The sequence below is a fragment of the Manacus vitellinus genome, unplaced genomic scaffold, assembly GCF_001715985.3.
Source record: "Manacus vitellinus isolate BGI_N305 unplaced genomic scaffold, ASM171598v3 scaffold_2_pilon, whole genome shotgun sequence".
NCBI lineage: Eukaryota > Metazoa > Chordata > Aves > Passeriformes > Pipridae > Manacus > Manacus vitellinus.
The window spans coordinates 47,158,592-47,179,561 of NW_021940208.1; the positions used below are offsets into that span (position 1 = coordinate 47,158,592).

General features: G+C 36.3%; 1 protein-coding gene across 1 annotated transcript in view; it reads left to right on the forward strand.

The window, feature by feature from the left end:
- Positions 1–20,401, forward strand: part of IPO5 (importin 5) — a 37,486-nt gene extending 17,085 nt beyond the window's left edge. The window contains exons 9-25 of the mRNA XM_018071230.1: positions 1,454–1,560; positions 3,873–3,997; positions 4,087–4,176; positions 4,261–4,434; positions 4,660–4,878; positions 6,089–6,172; positions 6,960–7,092; positions 7,186–7,307; positions 7,822–7,918; positions 8,401–8,573; positions 9,006–9,117; positions 9,709–9,764; positions 11,565–11,687; positions 12,300–12,519; positions 15,853–16,081; positions 17,027–17,168; positions 19,689–20,401. Coding sequence (XP_017926719.1) covers positions 1,454–1,560; positions 3,873–3,997; positions 4,087–4,176; positions 4,261–4,434; positions 4,660–4,878; positions 6,089–6,172; positions 6,960–7,092; positions 7,186–7,307; positions 7,822–7,918; positions 8,401–8,573; positions 9,006–9,117; positions 9,709–9,764; positions 11,565–11,687; positions 12,300–12,519; positions 15,853–16,081; positions 17,027–17,168; positions 19,689–19,775 — 2,293 coding nt within the window. The 3' untranslated portion in view covers positions 19,776–20,401. The remainder of the gene's footprint in view (positions 1–1,453; positions 1,561–3,872; positions 3,998–4,086; positions 4,177–4,260; positions 4,435–4,659; positions 4,879–6,088; positions 6,173–6,959; positions 7,093–7,185; positions 7,308–7,821; positions 7,919–8,400; positions 8,574–9,005; positions 9,118–9,708; positions 9,765–11,564; positions 11,688–12,299; positions 12,520–15,852; positions 16,082–17,026; positions 17,169–19,688) is intronic.
- The last annotated feature ends 569 nt before the right edge of the window (positions 20,402–20,970 follow it).

Here is a 20,970-nt window from a genome sequence, read left to right on the forward strand (position 1 = left end):
TCATAGTGCTACTGTGTGTTTTCCACCGTTGAAGTTCACCTTTGCAGAGAGCTCAGTGGATGATGTGCGTGCTAATGTCTTCTGGTTCTTGAGTCTTTGTAGCTTCAGAAGAAGACTGGAATTTTTGTGCAGTCACAGAAATAGGCTAATGATCATCAGGCTGCACCCTAGTTAGGGTGTGTTCAGATCTGATTAAGGGGGATGTGAGTCAGCCTACACAAAAGCAGCAGGAAATATTTTAGTGTTTCCAGTTTTCTGTTGCTCTGATTTCATAGAGCAGTGAAATTCTAAAGGAGGAAAAGGTTAATCCGACTTCCTCTTTCCTTGACAAAGGCCTTGCAAATGCTGCAGAGAGGTGTGTGGTCATTTTTTCCTAGATGAACTATCTTTATTTCCTCAAACTGAATGTGTGAATTAATGGTGGGAAGAAAGAGCTCAAAGAATGTAATTTCAGATGAAAGCTGCTATTGACTCTAGTGTTTGCTCCAATCTAAACCTGTGTGCCCATGCACCATTGTCCTGCTGGTCATGTGTCTATCTGAACATGATTAATCTGAAGAACAAATACAGTACTGTCAATATCTTTTTGCAAATACCTTTGTTCACAGCGTGTGAGTTTCTAGACTATTTATGGTTTGTAAGGAGACTTGGAGATTCAAGTGTAGTAATTTGAAGACCTCTGTTTCTGACCCAGCTGACTGATACTTTAAAGAACAAGGAGATTCATCCCTTTCTGAACCATTTCTCAGCTTTTTCATCATCCTAGGTGTCTGGGATGGACTGTAATAACCTTGAGCTATTACAGTGCTAGCCATACCCAGACTGTGACAGTAGTTACCTGTGTCCTGGAAACTTTCTTGCTTTTCTGTAGAGAATAATTCTATCGAGTAGAACAAGTCACTTTACATAGATAACGTTTGGCTATTCATCTGTCTGAGACTCACAAATTCCTCACCTGGACTGGATGTTTTCTGCCTCAATCCTTAACAAGAGAACATGCTAGTAGAGTGAGGGTACTGTAGCCATGCAAGAAAGGACTCTTATATCCCAAAGTCTGAATTCTTCTAGTTCACCTGCTTCATAGCAAGTCTGAACTAGTTTGCGTTCTAGTGACAAAAAGGTGATTGTTTCATTTATTGCAAATTTAGGTTCATCTTTCTAGGTAAGTGTAACTGCTGCGAAATTCAGTCTATACCTTCACTGCTAGTGCTAGTAGACTGGTAGTAGACTTAATCAGCGGGCTGCAGATAATTAATGTTTCAGTGAAGAGTAAATAATTGGCACATGTGTTTTTAGGTTTGGGTATGGTTTATTTACTTAAGGATGGATACTCGTATTCAGATAGCAAAAGTTTGAAGACTAGAACTTCAGGGAAGGGCACTTCTGTGCCCTATTTGACTGCTTGTTTTATTGTAGATACTAAACCACTGATATTTCTGTAACTCATATTTAGCAATGCAGTGGCTGGTGAGAGCGCACTGGACAGGATGGCATGTGGCCTTGGAGGAAAACTTGTTTTGCCTATGATTAAAGAACATATTATGCAAATGCTTCAGAATCGTAAGTAACTACATTTTATTTTCCTTTTTTTTTTTTAACAGTTCTGTTCTTTCCAGGAACTTTGATACTTCTTAAATCTTCGTGTTTAGCTGCTTGATGTTTTTATGTTTCCACTTTTGATGTCAGCAGCAAAAACTGTAAAGACTGTGAACCTGGGAAGTTAATACCTTCTCTTAGACTGTGATTTATTAAGCTTATATACAGTGCGTTTTTTTCTGTGTCATGGACAGCTGAACAAAACTTTTTTAAAACAAACAGCCTGTGAATTACATATAAATAAGGGAAGATTTGAGGTTTTTTACTTATAAATATTCTCTCTGAATCCCCATACAGTCACTTACAATACCTTAAGTTTGTCTGAAGTGCCACCTGTTATTCTGTAGCTTGATGTTTTTCCTTCTTCAAAACGGCCCCTTTTAAATGAAATTTTAGTATGTTACAGTTCATATAGGCAAACTAGTTGGGTTTTTTTGCCTGTAACTTGATGCACCAAAATACAGAGGTCTTTGGTAGGCTGGCTGTCTTTTGGTATGCTGATTTTTAATATTTGTTTCATGAGATGTTTCTGTATATTCTTATCAGTTGCTTTGTATGCTTCTTTTCCTCTTAAAATACCTGTAATGCTTGCTGAGGCATTTACTCAAAAAAATATTGTGCATTGCTTTCAGGTGCTTTCACTTGACCTTTGCTTTGCTTTGAGCCTTTGAAGTAGAAGATAATGCAGAAGTTCTGGGTATGATTTCTACCTTCATGGTTTAAAACCCAGCCCAGAAAAGACTGCTACCATATTGAATATGGAACAGAGGGCTACTCAAGGTAGCACCCAGCAGTGTGTGAACACTTGTAACACCTGTTTGGAATGAAGGCTAGCAGCTGCCTAGTTTTGTAGTACACGCAGAGAGGTGTGGAGTCAAACTGCTGTAAAGACCTGACTCCTTTGAAGAGGAGTCATGCAATTGATGCCTGATGCTTGCTTTCTGCTGAGTCAGGGCTTCCCATAACCCTTGGTACTCTTTGGAGAAGGGAAATGCAAAAGATACTGTTTGCTTCAGGGGCTCTCACTGGTAGGGAGCTGGGGAGAAAGATGAAGACCTTTAGATTAAAACATAATTAATACACTCAGTAATCAAACTTTTCCTATCCCCACCACTTTTCTTACAAATGTTTATTGAGATAATAATTTAAAACTTCTGGGTTTGGATTGGGTAACCAGATGGTCCAAAGTTGATTTTGTTTCATTTTGTAGATTCATTAATTTCAAGTTTGGGATGCATGCTAACTAATGCAATGAGAGTAACGAGGTGTAGGCTTAACTAGGAACATCCAATGAACTGAAATAGCACCAAATAAACTGCTGCTTTCCTGTTGTACCTTCTGTCAAGATGATACTTCATCTCATCCTGGTCAGACAGAAGTTTGAGTGTCAGGATTCTACTGCACTGAACTGTTATGTTGTTCATTCCAGGAAATAATACATTACCAGCAATAATGAAATATTGCATTATTTGGGGAAATAAGTTTTGTTACATACCTTTCCCACAGGTTGTTTGATGAACATATTCATTCTTCTGGTGTTCTCTTCTGTAATCTCCATGGTTTCTACCACAGAGAAAGATTTTTGTAAAAAATAAATAAAAGAAATTAAAGTTTCTCACGTTTCCCTTGCCTAAAGAAAAAGGAGAGGGGCATGAAAGGTTCATTTCAGCAATACTCACTACACTGAGAACAGGCTAAAAAGACTTGGAGGAGGCAAGGCAAGTCTTATACCCATAAGTGGGATGTTACTGTTCTTACATAGTCTTGAGGGACACTCCTGAAAAGTTCAGTACTGATGATTTATTTGTTTTAAATTTGGATATTGTTTGAGTCACTAGACCTTTTACTCTTCCTAATATAAAAAGGAGGTATAAACAGGTACAGGCTGTTCTGATGCCATTAAAACAGAAAAGAGATGGGAGAGCAAGAAATAGAAATAATATCTTGACGTTTCCCTGGTTAGTTCATTTAATTAAAATGCAATTTCCAGGTGTTAGTACTATGTGCATACTCATAATCAGCAGTTAAGAATTCATTTTTCTAGGTCTGGATTTGGCCTGGATTAGATACTCAATTTTTTGTGCATCTCTGGAAGTATGTATGAAGAAAAGTGAAAAGTATTTAACAAATCATGTAGATGCATCAACTCCCCTTCCATCTCTTGTTCTTCAGTCTGCCTCCTCGTGTGTCCTCACCTCTTCAAAGAAAAGGTGATTTGTCTTTGTGGTGCTTTATAGTTTCCAAAGTAGTAACATTTCATTTTTACTCTTTTGTAGCTGACTGGAAGTACAGGCATGCTGGCTTGATGGCACTCTCAGCCATTGGAGAAGGTTGCCACCAACAGATGGAGGGAATTTTAAATGAGATAGTTAATTTCGTTTTGCTGTTTCTGCAGGATCCTGTGAGTATAGTTCTGTTAATGATTTCAAAATGTTCTCATTTCTGCTCTCATGACTACTTGTTAAATAATTGAGGGAAATACTTTTTCAGCATCCAAGAGTAAGATACGCTGCTTGTAACGCTATTGGACAAATGGCAACTGACTTCGCACCTGCTTTTCAAAAGAAATTTCATGAGAAGGCAAGTAGTAGAATAGTAGGGGAAAAAAGGTGATAAAATTATATCCCCTTCAGAAACTTGTTTTCTGAAATGTTTCTTTTTCAGGTGATAGGAGCTCTTCTGCAAACCATGGAGGATCAAGGTAGCCAGCGTGTTCAAGCCCATGCAGCTGCAGCACTCATAAACTTCACTGAAGATTGTCCAAAGTCACTGCTTATTCCATATTTGGATAATCTAGTGAAGCATCTTCATTCCATCATGGTGATAAAATTACAAGAGGTATAATATGCTGAACAAGTTGTGTCATAGAGGGTAACCTTGTCACATATGCAGAATAAGTGTAGCTGAACTAGGACCTCTAAAATGAACCAGTATACTTATCTGTTGTTCATCTAAACTGACAAGAATTAGAATCCATATAAAAGCAGATTTTTACATTTGGCATGCTTTTAAGTAAAATTTGTGCTTTAAAAAATATAACACTTTCTTCTTCCTCTTTCCAAGTTGATACAGAAAGGCACTAAGCTAGTTTTGGAGCAAGTTGTGACTTCAATTGCATCAGTTGCAGATACAGTAGAGGAGAAGTTTGTTCCCTACTATGATTTATTTATGCCCTCCTTAAAACACATTGTTGAGAATGCTGTTCAGAAGGAATTAAGACTTTTACGAGGAAAGACTATTGAATGCATCAGCCTAATTGGTCTTGCTGTTGGTAAAGAAAAGGTAAGTTTAGATTTTAAATAGTGATCTAAATATATTTTAAAATGCCTTTGTTTTTTGAGATGCTAACATTGAATTAATGTAATCACTTGTTAAACGTATAGCTGATAACGAATTATTGCTGATTTCTATGCTTGTTTTTGTGTTTTCATTTTTGAAGTGACTGTCTTGCTGTTTAGATTCACAGTCTCACAATAGAATCTTATTACAGCTTAAGTCATTCTTGTCACACTGAGCAGTGTTGAAAGCAAGCATTTTTAATTCCTTTGGGGTTTTTTACCTTAAAAGAAATACTGGAGCATCTCATTTAGGCAGTACCAAGGGCAAAAAGTATCTAGTTCAAAGGAAACTTAGTATTGTTTTTGTATGCATATGCCTGAAAAAGTTTAAATGTGCTCATAATAGAACTTGAAGTACTTGTTTGTCATGAGGCTTGATGTATTTGGCAAGGGGGTTTTTGATAAGTTTGTTAAAACATGTCTCTCAAAAGATTGGAGAAACAATTGTGAAGAACTACAGAAGAGTCTAAGTGATCTTCTGATTGCAAGTTTGCATTATGGTTTATGGATTTTCATTTTATTGAGTGAAGAAAACAAAGTCACACTTCAAAGTAAAATAATGCAATGTATGCAGTATAAAACTACTAATACCCTCTTCCCCAAATTATCAGCTCTTTCATTTGACTTAGAAGGACTACCAGTAAAATTACCATGCATGCAAGTAAATTTCAGACAAATTTTAAACATAACATTTAGTAAATTATTCTTGGAGAACTAGTGGGAACTTGGGGAGTGAAAAGAGGGTAACATAATTGGGGCATCTCATGTGACCGAAAATGTTACTACCTTATGAGTAAGTAGCTTGTGCTGTCAGCTTTTATCCCAGTTCCATAATGGAGTCAAAATAGTAGGGGGATATCTGGATAAGTTAGAATTGTCAGATTTTTTTATATTTTTTATTGGTGAGTGGTAGTCATTTATGTAGTGTTTTATTTAAGTAGTCCTCTACTTTCAAGTGTAAGAACACAAGAGCAACTTGATGATGCTTCCAGAAAAAGAACTTGTTTTCACTTTTATCCACATTTCAGTCTGTTTCCAGCTTTAGCTTATGTCTTGATAGTGTGTTGGACTTAATGTAAGTGAGCCTTCAAGTCTCTTTGAAAAGTACCATCTTAATTTGCCTTTAAGAACATATAGTTGTTTCCTGTATCTAGTTTATGCAGGATGCATCAGATGTAATGCAACTATTACTGAAAACACAGACAGACTTCAGTGATCTAGAAGACGATGATCCACAGGTATGTTAAAATCGTGTCTTTATAGCTCATTGGTTAGTATTAAAAACATTGCTTGTATATGTGATATTTCTGCCCCTCACTTAGCCCCTCAGGCTAATTGTCCAGCCTGACAAAAATTGACATTGATATGGCCCCAGAATCTTATCACGGAAGCGTGGTTAGGAAGTGAGACTTTGAGGACCTATATTTACTGAAGAAATTTGAGCATGTGTGTAACCATTCCTTGCCTGTTAGTAACTACTTTGTTTGGCATTGTGTGATCTATTTCCTTGCTGTCACCTTCTTATAAATAGTTCAATGAAACTTGTTAAGCAGCTGTTCTAATGAGCAGAGAGCTATTTTGTCTTGTGCATCTAAAAACGAATACTCCTCTGAAAACACAGTACTGCACTCTTTTTTTGCTCTTATTTTGCCAGTTTCAGGAATGTGGCTCAGTGGTTTTGTTTAAATTTGGGAAATAATTCATTTCAGAAAGGAACTTTCCAAGATAGTCATGATTGCATAAGTTTATCTTACACTGTCACATTTTTACATGTATAGCAGCTTTGATCAGAGGTACTGTCAGAGTGTTGTTAGAAAGAAAGACTTGGGACAGGTCTTTTGGAGATGCATTTTTATATGGATTGCATTTTGGATGAGTTCTCTTTGAAGTAAGTTTTATGCACTGCCGTCAAAGTCCTTTAAAAAAGTCTTATGGTATAATGTTCTTCCTTCATGCTTTCCTATTAAGTATGCATTAAAATAAAATGTGGGACATGAAAATTCTGAGTTTTTTTATCTTTTGTAGATTTCTTACATGATCTCAGCATGGGCCAGAATGTGTAAAATTCTTGGAAAGGAATTTCAGCAGTACCTTCCTGTTGTCATGGGACCTTTAATGAAGACTGCATCCATTAAACCTGAAGTAGCTCTTTTAGACAGTAAGTTTAAGATGATGATTTTCTTGAAAAAAATACGGAAAGAAATGATTTTGTAACACTTGTAGATTATTTTTCCTTCCTTCTGTATAACAGCACAAGATATGGAGAATATGAGTGATGATGATGGTTGGGAATTTGTAAGCATAGGCGATCAGCAAAGTTTTGGAATTAAAACTGCAGGTCTTGAAGAAAAAGCAACTGCGTGCCAGATGCTGGTAAGTAATAGAACAGTTTTGGTGACCTATGTGTTGCTGGTCAGTTGAGCCTGAAGCCAAAATTGGTAACAAAAATATTCTTTGTAGTATCGTGAAATAGTTCTGGGTTTTTTTGGGTGATACTGCTAAATTTATATTTCAGACACTTTGTTTCATGTGGCTTACTTGATTAAAGATACTTTTATTTGGTTTGGAGCTTAGAATTTTTAAAATGAACAGATAGTTCTACTTTGTTATCAAAGCTTTTAAGGAACATGATGTGTTTAAAAAAGTAGTTTGTTTTTGCAAATATTGCTGTTTCTGAATTCAGTTTAAGAAATATGGACATGCTCTAAGAGTGAGAATTCATGCTGTCAGAGTTTCTTAAAATACCACAGTGGAGGGGGAAGGTAAATGTGTTTTAAAGTAAACTAAAAAAAATCCTTGCACTTTTAACAATGTTTCTCACCATTATATAGTTGAAAAATATTAGTATTTTCCTTTAAAGGAGGCATTTCTATGCTCTGTTTTTCAGGTTTGTTATGCAAAAGAGCTAAAAGAAGGATTTGTGGAGTACACAGAACAAGTCGTAAAGCTGATGGTTCCATTGTTGAAGTTCTATTTCCATGATGATATCCTATTAACAAATACTACCATGAAAACAGAAACTTAGTTTGGAAGAATCAAAGTCCTGCTTACTTTTTCCTAAATGAATTGGAAGTGTTAGTGTTAAAATATTCTGTGACTTTATAGCAGAAATTGTTTCAGAGAATGTTGGTTTACACACTGTTTTAGGCAAAATATCCTACTTTTCCCCATAGTTTCTTTTCAAATAAGCCATCAGTAGAGAAAGTGATGTTTGTGCCAAAAAAAGCAAAGGAATACTTGAACAGCTTTTCTGTCATGGCCTGAAACAGGCTTGAAGCCACTTTGAAATAGCAAACAGTTTAATTTTCCTATGATTTAATCTGTATCTACTTAAGAAATCAAATGCAGGAGACTAATAAAAAAAAAAATTTGAGTAGAAAACTAAGAGCTTAATCATAGTGGTGGATGCTTAAATTCAAAGCACTTTATGTTGGATTCGATTACTTTGTTTCCTTAATAATGAAACGTGTCCGAGTGGCAGCAGCAGAGTCGATGCCCCTCCTTCTTGAATGTGCTCGTGTCCGTGGGCCAGAGTACCTCACACAGATGTGGCACTTCATGTGTGATGCACTCATCAAAGCCATTGGGACAGAACCAGAGTCAGATGTTCTCTCAGAAATAATGCATTCTTTTGCAAAGGTAATGTTATCCTTTACAAATTTTGTGGTGTTACTGTCCATAGCTTTTTGCCATAAGAAAGGACTGTGTTTGATGTTCATTTACACGGCTGGAATAAATGCAAGGCTTCCTCTACGTGAAATTTGATTTGACTTTAAATGTTACAGCTGACAGAAAAAGTTCTATTTTTTTTCAAAAATATCAAAGTATTAACCTAAAACAATTATCAGATTTGTTAATTTTAACTGCAAGCAACTGAAGTTATGGGCATGAAATGTATAGTGGTGTTATGCCTTACTTGTATAATTTGAGCATTGATTACAGTATGAATGTTTTATTAATATTATTTCTGCCTTAAAGCAGAGCATGTATTAATTTTCTTTGGGTGCCTAGATTTCATTAAGACTGCTCATGTAACTTAAATCTGAAAAACTGATGATTTTATTTCACAAGTGTATTGAGGTAATGGGAGATGGATGCCTTAACAATGAACACTTTGAAGAACTTGGGGGAATACTGAAAGGAAAACTAGAAGAGCACTTTAAAAATCAAGAATTAAGACAGGGTAAGTTAACGTTATGTCCTGTTAACATGTGATATGGCTGTTCTTTAAAGCAGAACTCCTAATTATTTCTGAACACAGAAAAAAAGCTTAGTTTAGATTTCTTAATTTGTGTATTTATGTAAGGTAATTGGGCTTTGAAAAACAGAAGCCATGAGTTACATTTGCAAGCTCTGGGAGTATGAAGATGGCATCATTTGGAGCAATACTGTAGTTTAATCAAAAGTTGATGGACAGATTTACTTGAAAGACAGTGCACGTATCTTGTGTTGTCTTTTCTGTGGGTTTTTTTCATCTGAAGTCTTAACAGTTTTCTTAAAACAATGGTAGTTTCTTGTTTCTAAGCACTTTTCATGTCTTCATGGACAAGCTGGTGTGTTTATTTAATGTGCTTTTACACATTCTTAAAATGAGCTGGCTCATTCTTGTTTTTCTGTGAAAGCTCTTTGAAGCTTCTTAAAGACAGAAAGTTCCTGTTGCATCTTCAGCTACTGTTTCCTGTTTTCTAAATTTGTTTCTGCATAATTTTTTCCCTTTCACAGGCTTCTTATGCACTTGTAGAAAGATAATGGTTTAATTTTTTTTTGAATTTAGTGAAAAGACAAGATGAAGACTATGATGAACAAGTTGAAGAGTCATTACAAGATGAAGTAAGTTGATTTGGGGAGCTTTTTCACTTATAAGCACCAGGATAGAAATGCATTACACAAATATGCTATGCTACCTGGTTAAAGCATAGTGCATCCTCAGAATTACTCCTTCCTAGAAGAATGTTCTGTTACTATAGTCCTTCAAAACTTCAGTAAGAAATGAACCACATGACATGTGTGAATTAGAAAATATGAAAGGTTTCATTTTCCAGTATACTGAAATAAGAAGGTTGGGATATAGCTTTTTATTTTCTTCATCCTCTCAACAATTCTTAGATGACTTTATCAGTGATACAGATTCAACAGCAGAATATTTATTCTAAGGCCTAGCCCTGCTGACTTGCTTTTTCTTTCAGCCTTATGAGCTTGATGGCTCTTTACCTTGAGCATACCTCTGATTCCTAGACATCTGGTATGTCATGTCAGGAGCCTGTCTTAAAAAGAATAGCCCAAAAATACTATCAAAGAAGGATGGCAGGATAAATAGCTGGCATAATGTGTTTTCTTAGGAGAGAATACCAAAGTGACTTTTTAGTTTGGGGCTGATTGTAGAAGAGATATGATAGTTTTATTAGATCATTATTGGTATGGAGAGGGTAATAGAGAATAATAAATCACTGCTGCTTCTAACATAAGACAAAAGATGCTCAGTAAATTTAAGAACTAAGAAACTTTTTTTGCCACACAATGCAGGTGTGAAGCTTGATTACAGGAGTTTAACCTGTATGCAGACTCCAGAATGTATCCTAAGAAATCATGCACCCATATGTAAATACTGTCTTTAATAACAATGCAGTTCTTGAACCCCTTTCCTTTGGGAACGTTAGGCCAGCATTCAAGAGGATAGATATCTGTTGCCTTCATACTGCTTGGGATCAAAAAATAACAAATGTCAAGTTCTGAACCAAGACCCTTTCCTGATTTTTCTTCCTTTCTTCTTTGAAATGTTTGCTGTTCATTCTTGTAGAAGGTGACTTAGATGGTTTGGTAATCTTTTTTTTCCTTATGTTTCACTCTATACTGATAATGAAAGAAACTGCAAGCAGCAATTTCAGACAAACTGAATCCATACTCTGCAACAGAGTTGCAAGGCATTTTTTAAAATGTTTTAATGTTTGCTGTATTTTTTCTGTGAAGTCTGAAGGAAGACTTGTCTACATTACGCTGTGAAAGAATGAGTGGCACCAGAATGTCACTTGCCATATTGACAGAATTAGCATATGATAATCAGTAACATTTGGTTATACACCTTTGATCCCAGAGTATGTTTATGTAGCCCTTACCTCAAGGCCTTTGACAGGGTTTCACACTACATCCTTGTCACTAAATGGAGAGATATGGATTTGATGGATGAACTATTCAGCAGATAAGGAATTGACTGGATGGCTATGTCCAAAGAATTCCATTCAGTGCCTCAGTGTCCAAAATGAAATCAGTAACAAGTGATGTGCCTCGAGACTGTGGAACATGTTACCTAGAGAAGTGCCCCATCCCTGCAAGTGTTCAAGGACAGGTTTGATGGAGCTCTGAGCAATGTGGTCTAGTGGAAGGTGTCCCTGTGTGTGCAGTGGGGTTGGAACTAGACTAACTTCAAGGTCCATCTCAACCCAAACCATTCTGTGCTTCTGTTATTCTGTAATTAGACTAACAGTTGAAATAGTGAACTTGAAAACCTTTGTTTTACAAAAAAAGTCACAAACCAACTTTATTCCATTAGTTTAGACACCTTGGCATTTCATGTGAGTTCCACAATTTTAAAGATAATTAGTCTGAACATGAATTGTATCCTTTTCCTTTCAGGATGACAGTGATGTTTATATTTTGACAAAAGTATCAGACATTTTGCACTCAATATTCAGCAGTTACAAGGAGAAGGTACTGCCATGGTTTGAAAGGTTACTTCCACTAATTGTCAACCTAATTGTAAGTACCTTGCTTTCCTTTGATTTGAATTTAAATTTTTTTTTCTGGTGTGTTAATAGGTCTTCCATGCTGGACTCTTAGAGAACTTGGTAGATAGAATGTAGCAATTGCCATTTTACAAAATAGATGTGTGTGGTTGAAGAATCATTCTGGATGAAGACTGAAGTGATTATTTATGCTTTTTGAGCAGCTGCGCTGCTGTGCTACTTAAAATTTCTAATTTCAAGACCCAGGATCTTTGACACATACAACTCTTTTGAGAAATTTAATTTTCCTGAGAGTATCCAATGTTCTTTACAATGGATTTCAAGAGGAGGGACGAAAAAGTGTTGCAGACTCTTGGGGAAAAATTGCATGTGAAATAGAGGTGTAAATGATTTGGCTGAAAATCATTATTCTTTCAGTAAGTTCAGATAGTCATCTCTATTTTGTTTTGTTTATGATATTACTGCAAGTGTAACTGCAGAAAATTACATGCTTGTAGGATTCAGTTTAATCCAGGAAGATTTTAACAAAAGTACTAGACCACTGTTCCTTGATTGTTCTGTTGATATAATCATTGGCTGCATAAAAATTTTAAGGTGTGTAAAATGTTACTTGTTTTTGATGCAGTGTCCACACAGGCCGTGGCCAGACCGGCAGTGGGGGCTGTGCATTTTTGATGACATTGTAGAGCACTGCAGCCCAGCCTCATTCAAGTATGCAGAATACTTCCTGAGGCCAATGCTGGAGTCCGTGTGTGACAACAGCCCAGAGGTCAGGCAAGCAGCTGCCTACGGCGTTGGAGTCATGGCACAATTTGGGGGGGATGGCTACCGTCCTTTTTGCCCAGGTACATACCTGCATCTGATAAAACTGTTTGAACGTGTGATTTGGGTGAGAGGAAATAAAAATTGCTTGACTTTTGGTTGATGAGGTCTCTTCCCCTTGGCAGTGAAATAGATTGCCAGTATAACCTGTGTGGTAGACTAATGATGGCTTAATAAAGTACCTGAATTCCTTGGGCTTTTATTGTTGTTCTGCTTAGCATTTCTGTTGCAGCACTTACTGCTTAGCAAACTTGATATAACATATTCTTTTTTAAGATATGATCTGACATGCAAATGTTAATTTCATAAAGAACAGCTTTCTGATACACACCTGTCTCGTAGATGCTTTTTATTAATACTAAGGGGGTTGCATATTAATGCAAAACCCCTTGGATGTCTGGAAGAATTATACAAATGACCTGTATTAAGGAATAGTGTAGAATACAACTAATGTGGCTCTCTGCTTTCCTGTTACATATGAAGAAAGAGCCTGATTTCTGTTAAGTAAGAAATGAAATGAGTGTGGTACTACTTATCTGAAATACTTGGTCTGCTTTCTTTCTGAATGTTTCGTGTTTCTCTAAAACTTCAAATTCATCTTAAATTGAAAGAAATTATTGTTTGCTTGCACTCTTCTTGCCATTCACCAGAGTTAATTTTGCACACTAAGTAGCATCCTGTATCATAATTTTTTCCTTTGTTTTAAGAAAATATTTAGCTAAATTTGTATTTCAAATATGTATTTCACATGAATCTTTAGCAAAAGCTGAATTAAACGATGTAAGAAAATATGAATCATCTGATAGGGATAAATCAGGACTTTAACACAAATCTTACCTACATCAATCAGGGTTGTAATTTTCATTGTTAATGTAAGTTATTGTTACATGGTTACAATCAAGGTGTCTTTTAAAAAAATAAAAGGAAAAAGCAGCAGTGGCACATTAAGAGCATTAACATTTAGAATTGTTTAGACAGTTCTGATTTTGAAACTTTTGGGGCTTTTTAGCATCTGTTGAAGTCTCAATTTTATTTTTCATTGATTAGATTTTGCCTTGCTCCACTTAAACTTCGTAACATCTTTGATCCTTTTCTTAGTATTTGGACAAATAATCCCTGATTAAACCCAGACACTTGACTTCTCCTTTTATTGAATTTTAGATAAAATAACCTTTTTCCTTTAAGCATACATTTTGTTAGCAGGCACCTCAAAAGTATTCTAAATCCTTTTGCACATACATGAAAGAATTTTGTAATTTATTTTAATAGATGAAGATGTGCTGTGATTAGAAACAAAGCAAATCCATGGCATGAGAAGTTTTCTACCCCATGGGTTTTGCTGTCTTCTCTGAAAAACATCACGTTTGTGAGCTTTTATTTATAACTTAATTTCTTTACTGATTGATATATAGTGCTGACCTATTGTTCTATTGCAAGTTTGTATCAGTCTGTTCAGAAAAAGCAGATGTATTAATTTATTAACGTGAAGCATTTTTGACAGTCAGTTGAAAAAATCCAGGAATATAGAGAGAACTTGTAAGTGGCACATGAGCTACATTATGATGAAACAAAAAGCACTAAAAACAGAATTAGTAAAGAGCAAAGAAATAAAATGGAAGAAAAACAATGTAGCTTGCTAAATAGGGTTACAAGGTTACAATTGATGCAACCATCAATGTTGCTTCTATTTCTTATGTTGGTGGAAGAATATAATCATCTGTTCTCTGTGAAAATTGTTTAATCAACTGCATGGGCTTCTTTCTAAATCACATCAATGCCCTCAAAATTTGGTGGAGCAATAATTGGAAAAAACCTATTATTATGATAGAAGATGGTCTTTCATAGTCAAAAGGTTTTTTTAAGGATTATCTAAACCAACACCCATGTGCAATGGGTCTGTTGTATGAACAGGAAGAAAACTATCTGTCTGCTAATCTGTAGGGAGGAAATTATACAGATTCATTTTGGTGCCCTCTTTAATTTTACAGCTACAAGGACATGCATACCTACAAAGTCATCCATTAGTGTTAAGGAGTGAAGAAACACAGATGAGTTTTAGCTTCAGCAGTCATGAAAACTTGAGATGCAAAATGCAGACCCAGCTTGCCCTGGAGATTGTAGACTTCTTTGAAACAAATTCTGCTTTCCATAATAATCCAGCATTATTACCCTGCATTTGATACACAAGCTAGTGAATCTGATGACCAATGTTTCTGCAGTTCTGTAATGTATATCAGCCCCATGAAAGTATCCTTGTCTAGTTTAGGGTTAATGATATTTTTCCATGGCTGTTGAATTTTTCAAAAATATAATTCAGTGGAATTAATATAGCAAGGGTCATTGTGTATTCTTTAACTGCAAAGCTGCTACTTACTCATCAAAATGCAGAAGTGCAAGATCTTGCTCTTCCTCAGTAATTGGAGTTATTTTGAAGTGTGCTTTCTGCACAATTCCACAACCTGTTTCTGTGCTGATTTAGAATTTCACCTCTTTAGCATTTTATTTTTAGCAGAAGAACACAATAACAATTGTTCTGCATGCATGTAGAGTGCTCTGAAGTGTGCGTGGACACTAGTAACTAAACACATGACATTAATGTTATTTAGAAGTGTGCGTGTGGTTACCCATGTGACTGATAAAAAATATAATTGCTATTAACCCAGCAAGAAAACTGGCATTTTTCCTTCATTGAAAGGCATTTCCTTTCCTTGACTTTGCTGCAATCTAAACCATGCTAGCTTGATTCACCAGATGAGATTACTCCTATGAGCTTTTCCTAGGGCACCTTTTAGTGGTGAGAGGTGTGTGTGTGTACATATATACATACATATATATATTTATGTGTATATATTTTTTTATATATATATGTGCACACAAGCAACAGATGTACAGTAGGCATGCACTACAGTTCACATTATTGTAAATGTCTCCTTAGCAGTGCTTTTCCTCATCCTTTGTTTATAGAACCTATTAGATTAAAAAGGTAATGCTTGTTATCTGTGTTTTTACTTAGAAATTACAGTGTCTTTTATATTTTAGATTGCATAACTCCAGTTGAGAGACATAGGAAGATTTTTTTTTCTTTTGAACTTCTAAAGAAAATTCAGACTTTTGCACCATCTGTTCTCTTGTGTTTCCTTGCAGAGCTTTATTTATCTGTTTGATTTTCATATGATAATTATTGAGCAGAGAAGAACCTAGAAGTAGTTGAACATTAAAATTACTGTATTTTGGTACTTGAGACACAAAAAATACTGGTTTTAATACGTGCAATTGTCTCATGTAGAGTTTGTGATGTTAATAAAGCATACCTTCATCATGCATTAAACTTTATTCTTGTATTGTTTAACAATTAGAGGCGCTTCCACTGCTGGTGAGAGTCATTCAGTCACCAGATGCCAAAACCAAAGAGAATGTCAATGCAACAGAAAACTGCATTTCAGCTGTAGGAAAGATAATGAAGTTCAAGCCTGACTGTATAAATGTTGAAGAAGTCCTCCCACACTGGTTATCATGGCTTCCACTTCATGAAGACAAAGAAGAAGCTGTTCATACTTTCAACTATCTGTGTGACTTACTGGAGAGGTAAGGCAAAGTCTCCACACTAATGCAGAAAGTAAACCTGTTTGCAAGTTATTTCATTACATTCTTTTTCCAAAACTGAGAAACTGCCAAGTTAATCCGCATATGTTTTAGAGAAGATAATTTGAAAGGAAGTAACTTAGATTTCCTGCAGTCTCTTCTACTTTGTGAATATCTTGTATCTCTTGGTGCAAAGTCTCAAAATGAGTGGTGGCAACTGAGGTCCCTAGACTGATAATAGAACAGTTGTGTAGAGACACCATAATAATGCTGACAGTTGTGCATGCACACAGGTATATAGAAATGGAGAACTGCAGTACTAGCTCTGTGCAGGTGGCTCAGCCTGGCCATCTACTTCCCTGAAGATCTGCCAGTCCTACATTCACAGCCTCTGTTTTCCAGCAGCGGTAGGTGGCAGGGCTGGAAGGTAGCTAATGTTTTCCACACAGATTCCTGGTTGCTAATACTCCTCTACTCCAACGTTTTGCTTGGAAAGAGGGAGCAGAACTGCTCGCTTGCTGTGTCAGTAAGAGTGCTGGCAGAGTGCTGAAGTTACTAGTGCTCCTGACACAAGTCATGCAACTTCCTCCCCCTTGCAGCACTGACAGACAGAGGAGAGAGAGGAATAAGGCCTTTTAGGCAGGGTATTTCTGTCACACTATTTACAATTCCATCTGCATGGAATTCAGCTGTTCTGTAAAGTTCAGAACTTCATCCTGATAAAGTTTAGGCTGATTAGAGAATCAGCTGGTTAAATATTAACAGTAGGGGGAACATTCTGTCAGCAGGTATAAAAGCTGTGTGTAGTTACTCAGCTGTGTGAAACTTAAATGTAAATAAGCAGCTCTAGAGTAAGATACAGAATCAGTCCACTTACATATAAAATGCTTACCTTAATTAGTTAAGCATTAGTTTGTTTGTAATCTATATATATTTTGATTGTAACAGCAATAACCCAATTGTCCTCGGTCCCAACAACTCCAACCTTCCCAGAATACTTGGTATAATTGCGGATGGTGAAATTCATGAAGCTATCAAACATGAAGATCCATGTACCAAGCGGCTGGCTAATGTTGTTCGCCAAGTGCAGGTAAATAAATGCTTGCTTTAGTATAGAGGGACCATTTAGAATCTGTTTTCAGAAGTAACCAAACTGTTAAACCAGTTTTGAGAGCACTGACTCCTTGGAGAATAACACTTCAACCAATGCTCTTGGAGATCCTTGAACATTCCTTGAATGATTGATGATAAAACCTGGTGAAATTTGTACTTGAATAAAGCTTATTAATGAAAAAAAATGTAGTTATGTGCAGCTAGGCAGTTAACATGCAAGTTAGTGTTAGTTTCTTGTGGATTTTTTTCTGAATCAGAAATTAAAATCTGGAGAGAAATCTCTGTCCTTTTATCAGTGAACTGTGTACTGCAGGGTTTGATTCAAGACATGGTTTTTGTAAGGGTCCCCAGCACCCTGTGGTGACTTACTAATATAACAGAGGCTTGGATCCTGTGCTAGAAAATGAGTGCAAACCACAAGTAATTTACTACTGCCTTTTTAAACCCAGTGCAAATACAGGTGGCTGCTCAGTGCTTTCCCTGCCTTTGGGGAACTGCCTTAAGGTTTACTTCCTTTATGCTATGAGTAACTTTATGGTGATGGGGATGTCCAAGTATTTAAGCAGCATTTCCCTACAGCGTTGTGATAGCGCAATAGGGCAGATCTCATATAGGGCCAAATGTTGTCAGGTGGATGTAGCACCTAATGCTAGAAAGAAGTGTGCTTGGCAAGCATGTAGCTCATAAAAACACAGGGAGCTCTTCTATTACTGTCCAAGAATTTTAGGAGTACTTGATGTTGGAAAGGTTTCACTTGGATGAGTGTATCAGTATCAGCCTGCAAGATCCATTATGTCTGGTAGAAAATTACTTGTTACAATTCTGAAGACATAAAGAGAATGCAATTGAGCAAAGTTTCAAAGTGAAGGTGGTGTTAAGTGCTGCTCTAGATTCTGGCTGACAGATACAGGTCCTTGCTGTTAGTACTTAAAGTCTGGGAATGGAACTTTGTATTAGGGTATGCTAATGCATTTGCTCTCTTTACCTCAAATCGTCAAGGTTAGATAATAATTAATTCTTAACAATACAGTGGCCCACAGATGTGTAGATTAGTTATGTACAGCAAAGTCTTGTTTTGGCCAGGAATGACAGGAACATTAATATGAAACAAGACTTCATCATTGGCTAAATGATTTACCTTCATACTGTGGAGGAAAAAAAAGTCATCTCTTTTAAAAAATACAGTTTTAGCACGCCGTTACCAATTCTCTTTCCTCACACATAATATTTTGTCTTTAGTAAACCGCTGTAAATGTTTTATCCTGTGATAGGAGTTTTAAAGGCTATGTAGTTGCTAGCAAGTCTGCCTGCTGCTGCTTCCTAGATTCTGGGTGAAAGACTTGACTGTTTTACTGCCAGTGTCTGACATGAGCAACATCATGGTCATAACTGGAATTGAACATAAACTTTTTCCTCATGCTTCGGTAATCTCAGGCCAGAAATATTTCAGTGTGAAGTATCAATTGAAATGTTTTTCACAAATGCTGGAAGAGCACGTTTAATTTTGCAATATTTCATCATAAATTGAGAGTCTAAAATGCCTAATGTTATTTAAAACTAGAAACCACAAACTTAAACTTGAGAGCCTTTGTTTTTGAATTTTGTGAATCCATTTTTTTTAATTGTTTGAGAAAAGGGCATTATAATATAACTGGAAATAAAATATAACAAATATAAATTAAACTTTTTTTTTATTTACTTCAAGTATACTGTTATCGCAAAAGTCAATCTAAAGACCTATAGTCAGTCACCTGCAATTTTTTTTCCTATCATCATCCTCAAGAAAGCAGGGTGCCAGTTGCTTCTAGTCTCTATTGATAAATGAACAAATACTTTTTTTCCAACCTTGTTTATTATCAGCATGTACTGATACCATTAGAACCAGCCTACTGATGTGGCTTTAAAAGCTGATGTCTCAGTTAAGGGCTGTGGTAACACAGATGATGGATTTACCCAGATAAATGCTCTGTTACGTCTCTCTGGGATGTAATTTACCTTTCTTTTCACTACAGTGTAATGCTGTGTGTTGGCAGCCGAATTTTGCACATCTACACATAGCATCCATAGCACATCATGCTGTAATCACAGTACTCACTTTGAAGCTGTGTTACTGCTGCACCAGTGCCCAAAACACTCTCGTGTGGAGGCAGGGTTCAGTTTGTCTTGATCATTGATCTGTTAATTTCAGTGCAGCACAGAGCAAGTGATTTAGGCTGTGGTTAACATAAAAGTATCAGTTATCAATTGGCCCACTTAGTTTTAGGGAGTTCCCATGAGTTTCAAATCCATTACTTTGCTGCTGTTCAGCCTTCTGCAGCATCTCAAGTTGAACCTCTGTAGCACCACATGTAACTGAACATGTCAGTCTCTTCTCTTTGGCATATGTATTACAGGAATAAGCTGAGTGAATTTTGAGCTTTGTAAACACAGGAAAGTTTAGGATGTGCCTTGAATGCTTGTCAGCCTGCATAAAGACCACTTCTCATTTGTTTTCTAGACATCCGGAGGACTGTGGACAGAATGCATATCACAGCTCAATGCAGATCAACAGGCAGCCATACAGGAGCTCCTAAACTCTGCTTGAAGGGCCTTAATTATCATCTGCAAGAAAACTAACTCCAAATAAACGTTTACCCTATTGTTTAGGTTTCTTTTGTTTCTTTTTTGAGTAAAACCAGAACTGTAGTGCGTGTAGGCCATTCTTCTGCAACCTACAGGCAGTGGCAGCAGGGAGAAGCATTCTTTCAGAATGGTGTTTAAAACGGTTTCTATCCCACACATGGAAGAAGTTTCCTGTAAACCCTACAATAGCACTGAAGAGTATTTTTCTAACGGTATAAGCCATCCATACGATGGTGAAAGGGAAACAAGATGAATTTTCTCATTAGACATAAGATCTTCAGCAGTAGATGTACGTTATAACAGATAAACGTTTCTCTACATCTAGTGTTAATTGTATTAATTGGAGTGTGAGTCTTTGTAGGGTAGAAAGTGTCCTTCTGCCCAACAACTTAGTAGATCAAAATATGAAAAACTGAAGACAAACATCGAGCATGAAGACCTCATTGATTGCACTTTCGATTCCCAAAAACAACTTGTACAGTGACTCAATGAGGAAAGCTGTTCAGCTTCCAGCCCTTGAATGTGAAGTCTCTTTGGCATGTCTGACAGTATCTCATTCACTCCTCAATAAATGACATTGAAACACGAGAAGCTTGTGTAGAAGTTCAGTGATGTGTGGTTCTTTTAATTTACTCTTGTGAAAAAATGCAAATAACAAACTATACAAGTCTCGATTTTATATTTGAAACTTTGTATATTGTTGCCTATTACAGATTTTATGCTTTTTGTTTCTTGACTTTTTAACAAATTTTTCACCCAAATGTGTAGAAGGGAGACTTAATGGCATTCCTTGTATGACAGTAAATTTGCATATCTTGACTTTAAAATGTTTTTCATGTTCAGATGAAATTGCATTTCTTAACTTTATAAATTGTAGTGTTGTTCCAGCTGAAAATGTGCAACATGACCTGGCAGGCAGCAATCCTGTTACAGTAGCCTGTGTTTTGTTTAAAACAATCATGCAATTGACAGTCTGACCTGAAAGAATCAAAAAAACCTTCTCAGGTCTTTCTGGTACTGCGAAAGCAATACATCATTTACCAGCAAACATAAGCATAGAGTGTCTGATTTCTAACAAAGGTGAGTGATGTTTTTACAGTCTGTTACTTCAAAGCTGTTAGTTTATATATCGATCTTTGAAAACCTCAGTTTTTTCT